Source organism: Carassius gibelio, chromosome A14 (genome assembly GCF_023724105.1).
Source record: "Carassius gibelio isolate Cgi1373 ecotype wild population from Czech Republic chromosome A14, carGib1.2-hapl.c, whole genome shotgun sequence".
Classification (NCBI taxonomy): Eukaryota; Metazoa; Chordata; class Actinopteri; order Cypriniformes; family Cyprinidae; genus Carassius; species Carassius gibelio.
In genome coordinates, this window is record NC_068384.1 from 24,402,964 (window position 1) to 24,421,276 (window position 18,313).

The window sequence follows — 18,313 nt, forward strand, 5'->3', positions numbered from 1 at the left end:
AAGACAAAGTATTGGTCAATTTAGGTGTAAGATGTTTTTGTATAAACCGATACACTTGAAATACGGTCTCATTTAAAAACGAATTCTGCAAGAAACTCAGTATTTTCTCTGACCTATCTGTGTAGTCTGATTCTACGACTGACAGGTTTGGATAATCTTGGAAATTGCTCAGGTGGAAACTAATGTGAACTTTATGAGAGAAGGTGACAATTCAGTTTCAGTGAGACAAAGTCATGAAGCTGTGAAAATATTTCTTTCATCGGTGACCTCAACAGTTCTTCCACCTCTGGAGACAGAACCAGCTTTATAAAGTTTGACGTCTGTTATGACAGTTTTTTTTTTCTCGAGGATACACACAGTGAGTCTGGCAGTGCTCTGAGGGGAAGGTTCACACACTGACAGCAGTGTGAGAGAGTCTGAGTTCGAGTAAGACTCACCGATGAAGCCCAGCTGGGAGAATTCGAGGATCATCCACTCCTCTGACGGCTGCTGCAGGGCGAAATTCTTCATCGTGGTGAAGTAGTTTGGCCGTGCTACAATGTCATCCTCTAGCTGTGTGAGAAAGAGAGAGACAGAGAGACCATGCTGAAGAAAAACTAGCAGCTGTAAAATCATTTTAATATAAATCGCCAGTTTTCTCTGTATCTAAGGCTAAATGATTTAAAGGTGCGTCATCTTCCAGAAGCTAATACACGTTCTTTTATCCCATCTTAAAGCCCTGCTCACAAAGACACAAATGTTTGTATGATCATTTGGTCCAATTTTCACATGCAGTTTCTCGGTTCACCCTAAACCACGGTCACACTAGACTCTGAGCATGCAACGGACATGATATGACGGCATGCTCTGGAGTGTCTTTTTAAAAACTTAAATTCAGCGCATAACAAATCATCTAAAATCTAAAAACATACAATCTACAGCTCCTTCCTGAAGCGCTGCAGGTTTAAATGGATGTTCTTTGAATTTAGCTACGAGATCATGCCGTGATCTTCTGTTGGTCACACATCTTCACAGGATACAAATTCACAGGTCAGAGTTCACCAAGCTTGACCTTTTTCCACTCTCTGTATGAATGGAAGTCAATGGAAGGAGTGAGACGGGCCCTTAATGCGAAAAGGGAAGAAATGAAACCAAACTGATTCAAATGAGTCTTGAAGGCTAACTCCAGAAAGTCAAAGTTTTAAGTAACAACATTTCTGGACAAGCACCACTCTTATTGGTTGGCCAATTTTTTGTCTGCAGTGCAATGGAAAAAAGATGGGAACAGTTAAAATTTATGGCATTTAATAAAACTATTTCATTCATTGCTATAAAACATATGTTAACTAAAATAAAATTAAATTTAAAAAACTTAATCGACTTTTATTACAGTCTGAATAGATGCATTAACAGTCTTTCATTAAAATTAAAATTCAAATGTTTATCACACAGAAACGCCCACAAAAACTGATCATAAAAGAACATGCTATAAAAGAAGTCCTAAAGTGGCCTCATATTATCACTTGCATCAATACAGTTCATGCAAAAACATTGTGGAACCACCCATTCCTTCAACATGAGCATCTGTTGAATTCTTATGTTCAGTTTAGTCATTATCTTTATTTAATCTTACCTGTACGTAATAAGTCCCTTTAGTCTGGGCATACATCATCAGGAAGCAGTAATCCAGGTTCTGCTTTGTTCGCCATCTGCAAAAACAATCAGCATATGCTTTAAATAGAATTATATACTGCCACACAAACCAAGGTTAAAGATGATTAAAAACAGAAACAGATACATGATGACTACAAATAAGAGGACAAGCTCAAAAAGTCTTAATCTATCAATTAAAATATTTCATATCGATTGTCTTTGTTTCTTGCATGTTTCATCATTGATGTCGAACATACTGTGATGAGTCTTGATTGAAATTTTGAGAAGTACAACGCAAGATAACATTCAAGCCATTGGTTGGGGACAATGAAGAACCAAAAAAGGCATTTCCCAATCAGTGGGAATTGTTAAACTACTTGTTGGAAGTTCCCAAGTGCATGAAATCACCAGTAGCGTAATGTCCTAGAATGTGACTAGTGAATTATGGAAATTCCAGGTATATATCTATATCTAAGATGAGACAACAATAGCAACACTAAACTAATGTGTTTTTGTATGAATGATTTAGATCAAATCGGTTGAATGAATGATGATACACTTATGATGACAGTTTCCATCAGTTTCCTGGGTTTCCATCACCCTGCTATTATGTGCATTTTGTAGTATTGCATTAGAATCGAGTGATGGAAAAGCTGAATTTAGAATAAAAATGGCCTCAGTTGAAATTAACTAATTTGTGCAAAAAAGGGTTAATGCGAATAATGGCAGATGGAAATGCATTTTGCAAATAAATTCCTCCGAGCGCATTAAAAAAGTCATGTGACTCAACTATGGGACGGAGAATCCTGACTAAACAGCGGACTGATCTTGTTCCACAGCATCTGAAATGTTGTTATATGGTCGTTTGGAAATGCCTGAGCAAAGTCTGTCAAAGTATTTTTATATAATTGCCTCCCAGAACTGTTAAACGACTGCGTTCCCAAACAGCAGCATCTGCCTCCGAAAGCAATAACTGCATTTATTGTGTTTCGCTGCTTGTTCTGAGGCACAAGTAATTTATTACATAAGAATATTATTATATTCAGTAGCTTCTCCTACTTTTCTTAGTGATGCATAATGCCAGTTTATCAGGAAGTGATGATTTTATTCTCTTTGGCTCTTCAGATGGAAACGGTGCTTGTTCGCAAATGCTTTGTGCGATATTGCAATTCTGCACATAAGTTAAATTTGCAAATTGGATGGAAACCTGGCTACTGGTTTATAAAGTTTATAAAATTGCATAAAGGTTTATAAAGTCTTGGACTGAATACACAGCAGTTTAAATACACCGACCAAACAAGGATCATTAACTTCACACACCTGAACAGAATGACACCATTAACTCAATGAAGGGGAACAGTGCAAAAGGAAAACAAAGTCCAACCTGAATGACGTGACAGTGTATTTGAAACCGCAGTGTAAAAGCACTCAACTGTCAAAGCAAATACAACTTCATTAAAAATAATCAGCGTTGGCGAGTACATGTTACAGTGTCAGTCGCCAGTTGGCAGGTAAAACTTATACAAAATATAACAATGCAATGCCACTGAGCCGCTTTAGACAACGAACCACGGACAAAACACACAATTATGTCAAAATACGAGGTTTTTGGTGTATTATTATGAGTAATCTCATAACTGTAGTCTTAAATGAAATCACTCAACTTCTTTAGTTTCTACTTAACTTTAGTAGCTTGAATAAAGATTCATCTGCATAGTTTATGCATACATTTATCATTTATGTGAAGATTGTTTTCAAATCACTTAATATTTCAGAGCCTATTAAATGTTGGCTTTCAATAATACTGTGAAGTTGAATGGCTATAATTGATATGTAAAATTGAGGGGAAATGTATTTAATAGATACACCAGTAGCAGTATTGGTATCAATACTTCAATTAATAATATACTACTTAGTAAAAAGATGCCATTTAAACATGTTTAAAATATACTATCTTTATGTTTTTTTACATTAATTTGGGAAAAAATACGCACTGCAAACTGAGTATGTGTGAAACAGTTGTTACACGATGGCCTGTTCCATTTGCCGAACAAGAATCTCAGGAGAAAATATTTTTTATTTTTTTAGGGAGAAAAATATATATATGTAAATCTGTTTTTATTCTTTTTCTGGTAAGTAAAGGCAAATGTTTGCAGCCTAGATGTTGTTAGTGAGATTATTTGTGGTGTAGTAACTGGAGTTTAGCAGCACTGACCACATCAAATGTGTCGAGTCCAAACAGATCGAGTCGAATGATAAACGCACAAGCCTCTCTCTGTTTCCACACATACAAATGCAGTGTTTTGATAAGCTGCCCTACTTAATGTGTTACCCTGCAGGAAGGAAATTATCTGTTAGAGACATCATATGTGTGTTTACAAACATTTACATCAGAGATTCAACATCACACACATACACACTCACAGAAAACTACTGCCATTTTTTTATAATAATAATAAAGAACATTAAACCTCTGGCATCTTTTGGACAAAAACTCTTCCTGTGTCTCTGCACTTCTCCAGGAGGGAAGTGTGCTAAAAGAAGTACCCATCAGGGAGTAAAAAATACCAAAATTTAGATCCAGCTTTGATGCAGTTGAAAACAAAGCTCTTGTTTACAGCTAAGATGCAAAACCAACAGGGGTGAAAAGGTGACAAAAGATCTGTGAGAAGCTAGGAGGCGTCTGTCTGCTGCTGAAGCCGAACCCCGAGACCGCGGTGTGAGAGGGGACAGAAGCGTGGCAAGCATGGAGGCACACGAGCTAGGCTAAGGGCTAACCCGACTAGACCAGCGATTCCATCACTCATGTTCTCAAACATTCGCTCTCTTGAAAATAAACTGGATTTAATTCAACTCAGTTGGATGCGCTTGGTGAGCACCATCAGCGAACAACAAACAAATAACCCCTACAGCTTTTTCATAATAGCTGTGACTTCAACCATGCAAACTTAAAGACAGTTTTGCCAAAGTTCTACCAACATGTGAACTTTGCAACAAGGGGGTAAAAACACACTGGACTTTGTCTACATAACAGAAAAGAGGCTGAACAAGGCTATACCGGCCTCAGCCATATCACCCTGCAGCCCAAGACTGGTTTCCCACTGAAGCTAAGCAGGGCTGAGCCTGGTCAGTACCTGGATGGGAGACCTCTTGGGAAAAACTAGGTTGCTGCTGGAAGAGGTGCTAGTGAGGCCAGCAGGGGGTGCTCACCCTGTGGTCTGTGTGGGTCCTAGCGCCCCAGTGTAGTGATGGGGGACACTATACTGTCAAAAAGCACCGTCTTTCGGAAGAGACGTTAAACCGAGGTCCTGACTCTCTGTGGTCATTAAAAATCCCATGGCACTTCTCATAAAGAGTAGGGGTGTAACCCCTGCGTCTTGGCTAAATCTGCATCTTTGTCAATCATGGCCTCCTAATAATCCCCAACCAGTTGATTGGCTCTATGACTCTCTCTCCTCTCCACCTGTAGCTGGTGTGTGGTGAGCGCACTGGCGCCGTTGTCCTGTGGCTGCCGTCGCATCATCCAAGTGGATGCTGCACACTGGTGGTGGTTGAAGAGAGACCCCACACATGATTGTAAAGTGCTTTGGGTGTACAACAATACGCTATATAAATGCATCAGTCATTAATTCATTAACCTGGTTTAATCAGATCACATCTCTTTTATGCTAATTCCAGTATAAAGACCACTTCTGAAACTTACCAAACTGGCTCAAAAGCTCATCACAGTTTGGCCAGATGATGCTACCTCAACACTACAGGACTGCTGTCAGTGCACAGACTGAAACATGTTTAAAAAGAGGCAGCCACCTACAACAATCTCACAGACCTGCAGGAGTACACTGAAGCTGTGAGTGCTTGTATAAAAAGTGCAATGATGATGTGAAAGTCACCAAGACCATCACCACACGTGAAAACCAAAAGCAGTGGATGAAAGCAGAGGTTCGTGAGCTTTTAAAGACCTGAGATGAAGCATTCAGATCAGGAGATAAAGAAGCCCTCAAAACAGCAAGAGCCAATCTGTCCTGTGGCATCAAAAATGCAAAACGGTTGTGCTCACAAAATCAACAATCACTTCACAGACAGCAGAGACACACGAAGCCTGTGGCAAGCCATTAAGACCATCACTGACTACAAGACCCGCCACAGGCCTGTGATAATGACAAATCCCTCCCAGATGCACTCAACCACTTTTATTCACGGTTTGACATGCAGAAAGACAGACCTGCACAAAAACTGCCCATACCTCCCAACAACCAGGCGCTCTGTCTGTCTCCAGCCAATGTAAGGAAGACCCTATCTAGGATTAACCCATGCAAGGCTGCGGGTCCTGATGACATATCTGGCCGTGTACTGAGAGACTGTGCTGAACAGATGACAGATGTCCTAACAGATATCTTTAACACCTCGCTAAGCCAGGCAGTCATCCCCACACACTTAAATCCATAACCATCATACCAAAGATTACATACTCTAGATTTAATACTGTCACGTGGAATTGATGTTGATAGTGTTGAAATTATGCAGCCAAGTGATGATATCTCAGATCATTATTTAGTTTTGTGCAAACTTCATATAGCCAAAATTGTAAATTCTACTTCTTGTTACAAGTATTGTGTTACAAGTGCTTTTCTAGCACTTTACAGTTGCTCCTTTACGCTTAAGGAAGGTTAAGGAAACCAGTCTGACACCATGGTATAATGAGCATACACGCACCCTAAAGAGAGCAGCCCGAAAAATGGAGCGAAGCTGGAGGAAAACACAACAAGAGGTATTTCGTATTGCTTGGCGGGAAAGTAACCTATGTCCCCAAAACCTTCAAACTTGACCCCAAAAAACTAGTGAATTATTGACCAATCTCGAATCTCGAATCTCCCTTTTCTGTCCAAGATACCAGAAAAGGTAGTATCCTCACAATTATATTCCTTCTTAGAGAAAAATGGTATATGTGGGGATTTCCAGTCAGGATTTAGACCGTATCATAGTACTGAGACTGCTCTCCTTAGAGTTACAAATGACCTGTTCTTATCATCTGATCGTGGTTGTATATCTCTATTAGTTTTATTGGATCTTAGTGCTGCATTTGGCACAATTGACCACAACGTTCTTTTGCATAGACTTGAACACTTTGTTGGCATCAGTGGAAGTGCATTAGCATGGTTTAAATCGTACTTATATGACCGCCATCAGTTTGTAGCAGTGAATGAAGATGTATCATATCGATCACAAGTGCAGTATGGAGTACCTCAAGGCTCAGTTCTAGGGCCGCTACTCTTCACGCTTTATATGTTACCCTTGGGAGATATCATCAGGAAACATGGTGTTAGCTTTCACTGTTATGCTGATGATACTCAGCTCTATATATCTCTGCGGCCTGGTGAAACACACCAATTTGAAAAACTAATTGAATGCATAGTCGATATAAAAAATTGGATGACGAGTAATTTCTTACTGATAAATTCTGAAAAAACAGAGGTGTTAATTATAGGACCTAAAAACTCTGCATGTAATAACCTAGAACACTGTCTAAGACTTGATGGCTGCTCTGTCAATTTTTTCGTCATCAGTTAGGAATCTAGGTGTGCTATTTGATCGCAATCTTTGCTTAGAAAGCCACGTTTCTATCATTTGTAAAACTGCATTTTTCCATCTCAAAAATATATCTAAATTACTGCCTATGCTCTCAATGTCAAATGCAGAAATGTTAATCCATGCATTTATAACCTCAAGGTTAGATTATTGTAATGCTTTATTGGGTGGTTGTTCTGCACACTTATTAAACAAACTACAGCTAGTCCAAAATGCAGGAGCAAGATTTCGTACAAGAACCAGGAAGTATGACCATATTAGCCCGGTCCTGTCCACACTGCACTGGCTCCCTATCAAACATTGTATAGATTTTAAAATATTGCTTATTACTTATAAATCCCTGAATGGTTTAGCACCTCAGTTTTTGAATGAGCTCCTTTTACATTATACTCCTTCATGTCCGCTACGTTCTCAAAACGCAATTTGATAAACCTAGAATATCAAAAGGACAACTAGAGCTCCAGATACAGATCCCCTGTAAAGACCTTGTGTCAGAGGACCACCAGGACAAGACCACAGGAAACAGATGATTCTTCTGCACAATCTGACTTTGCTGCAGCCTGGAATTGAACTACTGGTTTCGTCTGGTCAGAGGAGAACTGACCCCCCAGCTGATCCTGGTTTTTCCCAAGGTTTTTTTCTCCACTCTATCACCGATGGAGTTTTGGTTCCTTGTCGCTGTCGCCTCTTGCTTGCTTAGTTGGGGTCACTTCATCTACATCGATATGATTGACTTGATTGCAAATAAATACACAGACACTATTTAACTGAACAGAGATGAAATCACTGAATTCAATGATGAACTGCCTTTAACTGTCATTTTGCAATATTGAGACACTGTTTTCCTAATGAATGTTGTTCAGTTGCTGTGATGCAATCCTTTTTGTTTAAAGCGCTATTTAAATAAAGGTGACTTGACTTGACTTGTTATCAGAATGATTTCTGAAGATCATGTGACACTGAAGTAATGATGCTGAAAATACAGCTTTGATCACAGGAATAAATTAGATTTTAATGTATATTAAAATAAAAACATTTTATTTGACACCATAATAATAGTTCGCAATATTATATTTTTTTCATGTATTTTTGATCAAGTAAATGCAGCCCTGATGAGCAGAAGAAACTCCTGAAAAAAACATAAAAAATCATTCTGATCCCAAACTTTTGAACGGTAGTGTATTTGATAATAATACAAGTTACAATTTTAATATGTATTAAATTCTTTTAACATTTCACATCCTCAAGTTTTTTTTTTCTTTTGCTAAATATTTTTATAATACTGTGAACGTCTGCCCACAAAATGTTGAAATTTGTGAATGTGAGTATTATAAATTAAGCACATGCAGAGACAATCTTTGCTGCATTTATTGTGTACTGAGTCACTCTGAGATGCTGAAAAAACTGGATCATGAGCTGCTCAGGTGTAAATGAACAGTGCTGCACTTCGCTCTAAAACATCCATCACATCAGACTGTACAGTTATTTAATTCACAGTATTTGCACTAAAATATATCTGGATTATTGTGCAGCCCCATTTATTGTTATTTTATATGCATTATAATTAGTTATTCGATTTTCATCAACTCATGAACCCCCTGTAGTTCCCTGGCAAACCTCTGTTTGGAAAACCCCTGAATTTCTAACAGGAGTGAAGATGAGGCTTTGAGGGACAAAAGTGCCTGGATTCAGCACTGAAGTGACCGGCTGCAGATAAGCAGTGTGTGTGTGTGTGTGTGCAGAGACATACTTTGGTTTAGTTGTGCATTTGTGTTAATTAAAGTGAACTGACAGAACAGAGATGCTGGAAGTGTGTGTGCACTCATGAATAAGGCATAAAGAAGGCTGACCCTGGGGAAACACACACACACACACACACTCACATGCAAAAAGCTCACGTAAGTTCATGCGGAGAGCGCTTTCGTAAGACCTGAAACTCTAGTACATAAAAACAGATGCGTCTAGCTAACTCAGTTTCACATTTAGCATTGCACAACAGATGTGTACATAATTTCATAATGTAAGTTACTTACAGAATCGAAAGAAGCGAATGTGTGTACATGTGATCACTGTGTGTGTAAGTAGTTCTGTTTGTCACCAATTGCTGAGAGTGGCAGCTCAGCATTCACACTGATCATTGCAACAAAACACACACACACACACACTGATGGGAAGAGAAGAATTTGTGTGCAGCAGTCATATTACCTGACCCGCTCTTTAGGGTCACCAAAAGACTCTTTGAGGTGAGAGAAGTCTGGATAGAAATGGATGGAGGGAGAGATGATCTCCAACAGCCCAGACTGAATCTCTCCTGGAAACCTGAAACACATAGAGAGAGAGAGCGGAACACACCTCTGTCATCATTCACATTCACATCATTCTGTTTGACTTAATTTCTCTTGTAAAATATACAAAAATATTTGTTTATTAAGATGTCCAAGATCCTCTTTTCATACACTGAAATTGAATGTGGACTGGTGAGGTCCACATTCAAGTTTTGAATATGCTTGAATATTGACATTTAAGAGGAACATTTTCAGAAAATTATGACTTAAAAATACTTAAAATCTGTTTTTCACACAAAGCTAGACTATGATTTAATATTTAATGGTGTTCTATACACTTGTTATATACATTACAGCACTAGTATCCAGGTTTGTGTGTGTGATGCATCTATTCATTGCAATTTTTAAAAGTTCTTATTAGTAAAATAAAAATATAACTAAAACTATAACTAAAAATATAAGTGGAAAAAAAATTATAGTTAATTCATATTAACCCCAGCACAAACATGTTTATTTAATTAACATTTTATCATACAAACAGCTCAGAATCTCAAATATTTTAAGCAATTTCCACATTATATGTGTCAGTGTGTTGTAAAGTAAAGTAAAGAAGAACTGTATTAAAATCTCCAATATTGACAGCACAGGTTTAAAATCACACACTTTAAACAGTACTTATATCTCCTAACTGTGTGACTATGAGGAATGATTACCTCAGAGTATATGTCCCTATGTAGGTTCAAGGGACTTTATTTAAACGAAATATTTCACTATTGTTCATGTGCTAGTCATTATTCCTCATTTTCATTTTTTTTACGTGAATTATTCTTTTAAAACTTCTGTCATATATCACCATCTTTGTGTGACAGATTTTAAAGTACATTCAGGAGCTCATATTGTATATCACTAATTATATTAATATACATCTGAGCATTTAAATGCATTAATATGTCAAATTTATTGCACAAATCTTAAGCATTTTAAAAAAGAAAAAAGAAATATACTAGCGATAATAGAGATACGGTTATAGTTTTTATTATTCTGAAGCAGTTTTCATTTTCATCGTTACTTTAAAGTTTTGGTAGTTTTGATTTTTTTTTTTTGCTTTGATCATTTTAATTATTATTATTATTATTATTATTATTATTCACTTGTAGTAGTTTGCTTTTTAAAAACATTTGTTTTAGTTCAATTAAAGTTGAATTAAAGTCAAGTTAAATTAAATTAAAATTAAAATTGCTTCCATGACAAGTATTTAATTTTATTTCAGTTATAGTTTTTTTTTCAAGTGACATTTTTTATGGTTTTAGTTTTATTTCACAATAACAACCCTGTTTTGCACCCACATAACACACCCATAAGTAGATCGATGCAGTAATGGGAGAAATAAGAGCCAACAAAAGCAAAGATCCAATCAAAACACACACAGACTGTGATCCAGTATTGTAAGCCTGTGCAAAAACAATCAGTATAAGCACAAACACATGACTAATGTGGGACAAGCAGAACGAAGCAGAGGAACTCTAACACACGGAGGATGGATTTTCCCTTTGTTTTCTTCTGCTATTGTCCTCAAAAAACATATGAGGAAAAGTCTGAAGTCACACAATCTCCCACACACACACAAACACACATGCATTTATGAAATTCAAGCAGATCGCAGTCATAACATTAAAGAAAATCTCCATTACTTACAGGCGCTTAAGGTTGTCAGCAACACTATTTGCATATTGTTCATCCGTCTGCAAAACAAAGCAAGAATCAATGGCTTAATAAATGTTCACCTTTTCAGCTCAGTTTTGTGGATGGATGTTTTAAGTACAATGTCGATTCTCATTTCCTGACTTTTCCTGCTAAAGAGATTATACAGAGAAACTTTAACTGTCTAATAATGGAAGCAAATTCTGATGAGCTGCTAAAGCACTTTCCACTATTAAACAGCAGAAAACACTTCGTTCAAAATGCAACCAAAGTATGCACCGCATTCTGAAAGAATGAAGAGAATTACAGCAAGTTCTTTCTGTAAGATTATTATTATTATTATTTTTTTACTTTAGGTCTTTAATCAGTTTATGGATTGCATTGTCATTTCAAACTTGAAATACCATCTTTAAATATAAGCCAGTTGGATTTCCAATCTGTTATCAATTACATTCAGATATTTTTAACTTGTACACCTTTAAAATCATATGTTCATTCTTTATAATAGGTTTAGAAAAGACCATCACGGCTTCCGTTTACTGTCTGCTTTAAGCAATGCTCTAGAGCTGTTTTGAGGCACTATTACTGTATCAAACCGAGCCAGAACAGTAAAACTCAAGGCCAGTGTACGAGGACATAAAGTGAGGATCCAGACACTGTGTCTGTGTTCATGACCTGCCGGACTCGTCAGATCCTCATTATTTCCACTAAGTCATTGTTATCTAAACTATCAGAGCGACTCCTGAGACACAGGGAAGAGAACGAGTGATAGAAGATGAGGAAACACCTGCAGCAACCTTTCCATTCCAGAGAAATAGGAAGTTTGGGGTTTATGACTTAAATGAAAAACAAAAGGTCTGAAATAACTTTTTTTTTTTTTTTACAAAACTTGTTTTAAATAAACATGCTTATAACTTTATAAAACAATTCAACTTTATATTTGCTAATTTTTAGATGCATGCTGTCATCAAGTCATACTTGCGTTTAGGCTACTCTCTGAACTGTTACATAAAGTACTACATTTGTATACATCTAAATGCCCAATAATTTGTATTTTGATGATCTAAATTTACTTTCACTTTCGAATAAGCACCAATCCGGTGTCAATTGCTTAAATGCAACAACAAAATACAGCTTCAAAATCACTTTAACCTATGTATAAAACATCAAACTTTTATAAAAAAAAAAAAAAAAAAAATACACCATGCTATAGGGCAGGCTTTGCCTAATATTAGATAACAAATACTGTAACTTACATAAAGCTTAATTATGTATACAAAACTGTAAATAGGCTAAGTATACATGTATAATATATAACCAAATAAATAAGAAACGTTTATTAGCAAAATGAGTAAGAAAGCTTGGAGGCACAGCATACAACTTGATGTCAAATAAAATATATAAATGACACAAAGTTTAAATAAAGTAAATAACAGAAAACAATGTGGAACCAATTAAATAAGAAACATGTTTTTAAAAAAAAACTTCCAAAATCATCTTAGATAAACAGAAAAAGTCAATAGGCTTTTCAAAATCCAAAATATTGCTAAATAGGCGCTTTTGCATTTCTTTTCAAAACTAGAATCATCCGCCATCGTCTTATCTGTCTCACCTCACTGGAGAAATTAAATCTGATCTCTGATGTGACTGTCGTATGGCTCGCTACATTGAGTAGCCGCGTTCAGTTTTATTTGTAGCGTCTGTTCTTTTACCAAACTAAATTACTTTTATTACTATAAAAATTTAAAATCACGGTGGGGGTCGGGGAGCGGTTATATTGTATAAAAATATTCTTGCGGACAGGCTCGAGTGGGATGGCTTTTTGTGGTTTCTGGGTCCAGATCAGATCCCGGTTCCCCGATGACGTTCACTCTTAGCGCGCTAAGAAGACTCGAAAGATATATCTTACCAAAGTTGTTTATGTTCCTAAGTGTGTTCCCTGAAGTGTCCCTTAGGAAGCTTCTTAACTCGCTGCCTCTTATGTTCGACGTTACAAAGGCGCTGTCCCAAGTGAAGGTGCTGAATTAGTTGGTATCGATTTCTCAGGAATTGATTTTCCACTTCACGCGAAGGTTCATTACAGCATTAAGAAAGACAACACGTTCTATGCAAATGAAATATTCCTCAAATTATTACAGTAACATTTATTTTAACATAGCTTAGGTTATCAGTAGAATATAGACTATAAATTAAATTATCAAATAGTCAGTAATATGTTCACACGATATGTTGTGACGGTTAGACGAACCGGGTATCCCTCGCTAATCATCCACCCTCCTTATACCGTTGTGCCACTTGTGCCGCTTCTTGACATGGGTTTAATGACTTTAAAAACTATTTAATACACTTTTATATTAATGGTAAGATTCTTTACAATCAGAATTGAACGGCAAGCAACTGCAGTTACTTCTGTTTAATGCTGTTTTGATTGCCATTGGTTAATGTTTTCAATAAAAAGCAACCTATGAACAAAGAGAGAGAGTTGGACACAGAATATGGTCGGGAAGCAATGTATAAAATGGCACCTAGCTTAGACAGTCTTTGATTCAATACAAGGACACGTTGGATCGCTGCCATAGTTCGTCGTTTATTGGACACCACCATGCTCACCCGTTTATAGATAGATTAGCCATTTAGAGCCAAATTGTTTGCAAGATTTTCATTACCAAAAGTGATTGCCAATTCGCTTTTTAAAAGAGAGGTTAAGGAATAAGTTAAGAACTACTTAGCGATAAGAACGTTTTGGGGAACTGGGCCCAGATGATTTGTCAGATAAGTAAGAAAAAGTATTTAAAGCACAGTGTAGAGGTCTTCAAAGTGCACCCGAGACCCGTCGACCCGGGACCCGACCCTGGACCCGAACGGGTTCAGGTCTATATTTTAAATGATCAGCCGGGTCTGGGTCGGGTCCGAATCTATTACTTCAGGTCCCGCTCTGTTTAACATTGTGTGTAATACCCATGCGATCGGAGGCAACTTGTAAAATAAGGCAAAGAAAAGTATGAGCCAAAAAAATTTAAAATAAATAAATTGCAATTGCAAAAATTAATGCAAGTGCAAGCACGTTCATAATGCTTTCAGACTTGGATAACGAGAGGAATAACATGGATAACTTTCTTGTTGGAGGATTGTAATGCATCACAGGCAGCCAGGTACAAGGAAGAAAGACTGCAGCTACTTAAATTAAGTAAGAAAAAAAGTTGCAATGCAATATAAGGTGGAATATGTGACCGGTTCCAGTCGGGTCTGTGTTTTCAGTTTCAGCTTTCAAATAATAGAGGAGTCCGGGTTGGGTCTGGGTAGTACAATACGGGTCTCTTTCAGGTTCGGGCACAAATTTTTGGACCCGTGAAGACCTCTAGCACAGAGTATGAGAATTCCAAGAAGGGATTTTTGACAATTTTATGTGTATGCAAGGAGACGTGAAAGAGTTCTCTTTCGCTTCTTCTTGTGGTTTAAAATTGCTTGAACTTGGAACTTGAATTGGCAAATTAATCTGGTCTGGAAAAAATCAACTGCTATCTGTTTAATCTCAGAACAATCATTCATTTATTAATTAGCCTACGACAAACGAAAATACAAAATAATTAGAAGCAATCGTTAACATACAAAAAAATAACAGTAAACAATAAACAATAAATAACAATAAACGGTAGCAACACTTTCGAGTATTGGGTCGTGACCCGTTTGTTGGGGACCTCAGCTCTAATGTATTAGTACTGCAAGAAAGTAATTTTCTATGTCCACGAAAATATCATTTCTTAGAGTTGATTTGAAATTACACTAAATGTTCGCTGGATGAAAAGTTTAGTTCATGGTAATATTAATTCTGCTACAGTTACTACTGCCAGCTGATATAAATAATTGTAATTAATCATAGTTAATAGTAATTAATTATATACATTTCCCTTTTGAGTTAATTTGCTACATGAACAATATTAATATAAAGATTAACCAGCCAGTTGAAAATTGGGTAGGAGTTTATATTATTGTATATTGAGGGGAACTTACTGTCTTTAGAAAAGTTTAGATGGTATTTTATCTTTTTATCCTGCTTTTGTATAATGCATATTAAAGTTCATAAGTGCAGCGCTGCTTTGTTTACAGCGTAAACCAATGAAACGCTTTGAGAGTGAATCTGCATCTCGATCAGCTCGTCTGCTTTTTTTGTTTTAATGATGATTTTTTTTACGTATAGTTTCACAAAACTGCTCATTACATGTTACATGTATGCAGTATCTTAGTTTGGAACATGATTAAAATGCAGTGGTTGCCTCTAGTTTTAAATGGAAAGAGAACAGACAAAGCCTTATTTTGTTTAAATGGAGAGATATATTTTATTTGTGTTATTTATTTGATTTATGCCTTGTTTTAAAATGTAGTTTTGTTATACACATTTACATTATATTTACATTTTGTTATTTAGCAGACACTTTTATCCAAAGCGACTTACAAATGTAGACAAGCAACCAAAACCAACAAAAGAGCAATAACATGCAAGTGCTGTATCAGTATATTATTATAGTTTTATATTTCAATTTCACAAAGAAATGTGCAGCATTTTGTCCAAGCAAAAATAAAAGGCCACATTTAATTTGGCAAAATCAAAATAATGAATTGAATTGTAAGTTGAGTGAATCGTTACATCCCTAATTAATATTAATAGTAAAGCCTGCCTTAGCAAACACCACTAGTTTCTTGCAATCAAATGAACAGTAAGGATTTCCTGTGAGCCATCATCAAAGCACATCTTTATCTGCAGTCTGACTTGATCAACACATCTGAACATCCTGAAAGCCGAACCATGCTGCATATCTGTGAAACTGACTGGCATGCATCTAAAGTGTACATGCAAACTACATTTAAATGGATGCAGGTGTGTGGTAAGCAAAGAAGTGTAAAAAACAAAAGTATCGTACATTTATACTATTACCATAACTCAGTTACAGAACAAGCTTTATTAATTGGCAAGCTTTTATTTTAAAAGGTCCAATTTTCACTATTAACAAACCATTACAGCTCAAACACAGTCAACGGAGTACAGGATGTCTAGGGCACAATATCCTTGTGATACAATCATTTCAGTGTGGTCAAACACAGGATGATGATTTATCATGATACATCTACAAGAAATCTTTTTCAATACTCTCTCTTAAAAACTTCATAGGAAATGAAACACTGCCTTTAATGATTATGTTCCATTTACCCCCAAATCCAAAAATATCAGACAATATATTAGCATAAAATTAATATAACTGCACTTTCTGCACTGCACTGCACTTTCTTTAAACAGTTTGCTCTCTCTGAACTGTTGTGTATTTAATGGGGCATAATAAAAAAGTGGATATTGCTGTGTTTTCATAAACTGTGTCGAAATATGCCCACTTGCTTTACTATATCATAAGAGATGGGCTATCAGATCCATACAGTAGACAGTAGAGTACACACTACACAGTGCATAGTATAAGTGCACAGTGTATAGTCAGTCATTTGGGACACTACTTGTGGTAATTGGGCTGTGTAGAGACACTAATGAATGAACAGCAGGGGAAGTGATGTGTTATCACGGGTCAGTACCGCTAGCAGCTACACAAGCCAGCATTATAATCATTGGGGAAACAGACCTGCAAACATTACAGTAGCTTCTAAAAGTTACAGACAACTCCTAAAGTAGATCAACTACAGCATAACCACTAGTTTAGAAAAGTCTTTAGCTAAGTAACAAAACATACCTAATTTCACTGAAGCTAGTTGAGGAACGTATACATCAGATGATATATGTTTTATTTAAGCATTGTCAGACAAACAAGAGGACTGTTGTTCCCAAATATCAGCATGGTAATCATTGCTGTGCAATATTTGGAAAAAAAATCACAAATGCAAGTGTGACATTGATTTATAACACAATTCAATAAACAAGTAACTTACATTTTAGACACACTTTTAGACTTACGTTTCACTCTGTTTGGAACTTTCTGGTCGAGCAAAAGTCAAAAGTCATGACTATGGTATTTGGTATTTTCACCAACAAAAAAATGGTTTTAAGTCAGTTATTTCTATGTTTTGCTGTAGTGTTTTAGTAGTAAATATCAGTTTATATTTCCAAACATTATATTTGCCATTAAATGTAATAATTCAGTGATATTTTTATTTGCACAAGGAGTCAGACAACAGCCAGTGCTCCACACAGAGATCTGATCTCATCATCAAATATATAAAACCACTATTGGATTTAATAGAGAAAGCAGGTAAAGTCACGAGAAAATTAGATGTGACTAACCCACATATGATTACACATCACACACTGGGTCTCAAAGAAAAATGCTACATCCTTATTAGAAAAAAAAAATCCATTCTCCATATTCTTGTTGTTATGATCTTACCTCTGCGATGAAGACGACAATCACGCAGTCCTCCTTCTCGGCCGGACTCAGTTCTGACATCAGTGAGCTCAGCGTGTCCGTCAGATAGGAGTGCACCTCTCTCTTCACACTGGGCACCCCCAACACTATCGACACTGAGAGACAGAGAGACAGTCACTGATTAATTCTGACAGATCGCCCCTAAAGCATACTGTGTCATTCACACCCACACACACACACACACTTCAGCCTGCAGAGTCCTGTCTGATCGTGCATTTGCATTTCTAAGTGCTCAATCCTAATGAAAGCTGGATGGAGAGCAGCTCCCCGCTGAGCCTGCGGGACAGTGAGCGTCTCCTCCCCACCGGGGGCTGAGGCTGTGTTGGACAGCACCCCAGAGAACGGTCCTCTCAGACGGGCCAGAGACCCGGTCCCAGCTGGACAGAGAGCCGGGACAGGAGATGGAGAGCAATGTGAGAGCGCTGAGTCAGACAGAGACAGAGACACCATACATCCTGAGCGGGATGATGTAATAAGAGTTTGGTGGATATGAGGTAAGAGGATCGCAGAGACACAGACAATGAAATTAACTTTTTTATTTTCAGCTGCATTTTTTACTTTTATGAGGGAATATTTTTTCAAACTGCTCTTCCAGGTCTCTATTATCACGCAAAAGGGACATAAATGCACATAAGAGTGTCACTAGAATTGGGTATTACAGGATGATGACATCATCATGCAAGA

The 18,313-nt window shown here is 36.9% G+C and overlaps 1 protein-coding gene across 2 annotated transcripts in view; it reads right to left on the bottom strand.

The window, feature by feature from the left end:
- LOC128026933 (alpha-1,3-mannosyl-glycoprotein 4-beta-N-acetylglucosaminyltransferase B) overlaps window positions 1–18,313 on the bottom strand; it is a 115,968-nt gene that overhangs the window by 32,307 nt on the left and 65,348 nt on the right. For both annotated transcript variants that reach the window (XR_008186570.1, XM_052614209.1), the window contains exons 4-8: window positions 17,591–17,724; window positions 11,202–11,248; window positions 9,427–9,540; window positions 1,613–1,688; window positions 438–552 (exon numbers count right to left, since the gene is read on the bottom strand). Coding sequence is in view for 1 of the 2 variants with exons in the window: in XM_052614209.1 (XP_052470169.1) it covers window positions 438–552; window positions 1,613–1,688; window positions 9,427–9,540; window positions 11,202–11,248; window positions 17,591–17,724 (486 nt within the window). In the remaining variant the exon portion in view is untranslated. The remainder of the gene's footprint in view (window positions 1–437; window positions 553–1,612; window positions 1,689–9,426; window positions 9,541–11,201; window positions 11,249–17,590; window positions 17,725–18,313) is intronic.